At 42.8% G+C, this 2,500-nt stretch overlaps 1 protein-coding gene across 1 annotated transcript in view; it reads right to left on the bottom strand.

Annotated features, from left to right (window-relative positions):
- Positions 1-2,500, bottom strand: part of pak5 (p21 protein (Cdc42/Rac)-activated kinase 5) — a gene marked incomplete at both ends in the record, with an annotated part of 31,890 nt that overhangs the window by 5,316 nt on the left and 24,074 nt on the right. The window contains 2 exons of the mRNA XM_083688590.1: positions 696-829; positions 2,454-2,500. The exon at positions 2,454-2,500 is cut by the window's right edge and continues 108 nt beyond it. Of these exons, the coding sequence (XP_083544716.1) occupies positions 696-829; positions 2,454-2,500 (181 nt within the window). The remainder of the gene's footprint in view (positions 1-695; positions 830-2,453) is intronic.

Genomic DNA, 2,500 nt, shown 5'->3' on the forward strand with positions numbered 1-2,500 from the left:
AGATAATAGAAGCCGATAATAATGTCCTCAAGAAGAACACCTAGCTGGATGGTTCTGCTGGTAACATGGAGAGGGGGCTGCTGGAGGTAGTTTGGAGATTGCAGGGCCTTTAAAACAGCAGGGCGTAAGTTTGTTGGAAATCTGCCACCTCGGGCCACCGTGGTGAAATGCAGTTTGAATTCCCAAACAACAACATCCTCCCTACTAATAATATAACCCCCCTGAAATGGACATGCAGTGTTGGACATTAGCTGTTGTGTTTCTGCATGCACGCACGATTGGAAGAGGCAGCCACCAGAGACAGAAAGGCGAAGAGTCCACTCTCCTAGAACACCCCTGGCCAGTAACAACATGTTTATTCCATTTTAGAATGGTGCTTATTCCGGACCAAAACAGCGTTTGTAAATGAAATATTTTTTTCAAGGGATTCCGCGATCGCTATGGATTAAACAGGTAGGTTTGAAAGGACTAGGTCGAATTTGACCTCTGATGTCATGTGGTCTGCTGCAGACATTGGGCTTTTATCATACATTGTGTTCTGTTGCGGTTGTGAATCCAAATACCACTATCTGGTTATTGATGATCGGAGATTCACTTTAAATGAGATTCACATACTAACACACGTTTCTAATAAGACAAGGCAGAGGTCCTCACTTGTCAGTGGTATACAAGTCTTAAAAAACATGATTGGTTACCTTGTATGAGTGACAATGTCTGTCAAGGCTCCTCCCTCCAGGAACTCCATGACGACCCAGAGTTCGTCACCCACCAGGTAGCTGTTGTACATGTCAACAACGTTCTCGTGGTGATAGTCTCGCATGATCACCACCTGAAACAAAATGAGGGATAAAGAAACAGTGAATGCTACATGGGATGCTTGGGACGGACCAACTCTGAAGAGAGAGATACCTACAGTATGTGAGAATGCTGTTCAGTGACTACAGTTCTGAATTCAACACCATAGTCCCCTCCAAGCTCATCACTAAGCTCAGGGACCTGGGTCTTAACACCTCCCTGTGTAACTGGAACCTGGACTGGCCCCAGGTGGTGAGGGTAGGCAGTATCACCTCCTCCACTCTGACTGTCAACACAGGGGCCCCCCAGGGCTGCATACTTAGTCCCCTGCTGTACTCCCTGTTCACCCATGACTTTGTGGCCACGCAAAGCTCCAACTCCATCATCAAGTTTGCTGATGACACCACTGTGGTTGGCCTGATCACTAACAATGATGAGACAGCCTACAGGGAAGAGGTAAGAGTCCTGGTGGATGGTGCCAGGAAAATAACCTCTCCTTCAACACCAGCAATGGGGGGGGGGGGACTTGGTTAGAGGAAGACAGTACACCAAGTCCATAAATTACTTTCACTTATTCATTATTTCATCCATCCAGGATGTCAGAATATATATGACAACATGTAGCTGAGAAACTGATTGGGTATAAACTGTAGATTTCAATTTGGAGAATGATTCAATTTACAGTGGAATCTGTTGATGTGATTAAGTTCTGTAGTAGCAAATCCAATGATCTGAATGAGCAACATTTTATTATGAAAAGAAAGTGCAGAGTGTTTGCTCTTTCACATATAAGTATGTCAACACTGCTTATGGGATGGAATTTGGAGAAGGCAATTATTTCATAGAATAATCTACATATTCCAAAATTAAATAAACAAATAAATATAATTTCAGTTTGTTTGTTTTTTGTAATTTTGATGTGTTACGGCGGCTTAATGAAAAAGGATTAGATTGAAATGTTAATAGGATAACATTGCTCTAAAATTGCACACCCACACAAAAACAAACACACACACACAACAAATAATTTATAATCATTGACTGAAAATATGCAAGGGCAAGATATTGCAATGGTTTGATGTTGCCGACATGATAATCAACCATCAACCAAAAACAACATGTTGTTTACATAATCTTATACCGCCTCAGATGTGTTTCTCTATCTGTGGAGCTCATCTGATTGCCTGTCTCACGGACAAGAGCACTGGGATTGAGAGCTAAAGGAGAGCTCTATTTGCGTACACCAGGCAGACACAGCACACAGTTGGACTGCAAGAGGCTCCGCTCACCCTTTCCCAAACCCAAAATACTGCTCTCTTGTTGCCTTGGCAACATCTGTAATAGGCTCACAGATATACCCTTACATACCAATACATAGTGGAACAAAACATCAAATGCAATGTGTGAGAAGAATCCTTACTCTAACCTCACCCGCAGTAGATGTATCCCACACAGCTCACGCCTCACCCCATTATACCTGAACCATGGATGAAGACTGTCAACCAGCTCATATATGCCAGAGTTCATGATTCCTTCATCTCATTGTAACATCATAGAGATTTGGTTAGATTTTGTATAGTGATGGAACTTTCTTTTTTTACTGAAAGTTACTGTACCTAGACCAACCAGTTAATGTGTCCTTCACTTCAGTCCCTCACCTCGTTAAAGAGCAGCTCCCTCCTCTGCTGTTTCCTCAGGTCCATCT

The sequence above is a fragment of the Argentina silus genome (genome assembly GCF_951799395.1).
Source record: "Argentina silus genome assembly, chromosome: 17".
In the NCBI taxonomy this organism is placed as follows: domain Eukaryota; kingdom Metazoa; phylum Chordata; class Actinopteri; order Argentiniformes; family Argentinidae; genus Argentina; species Argentina silus.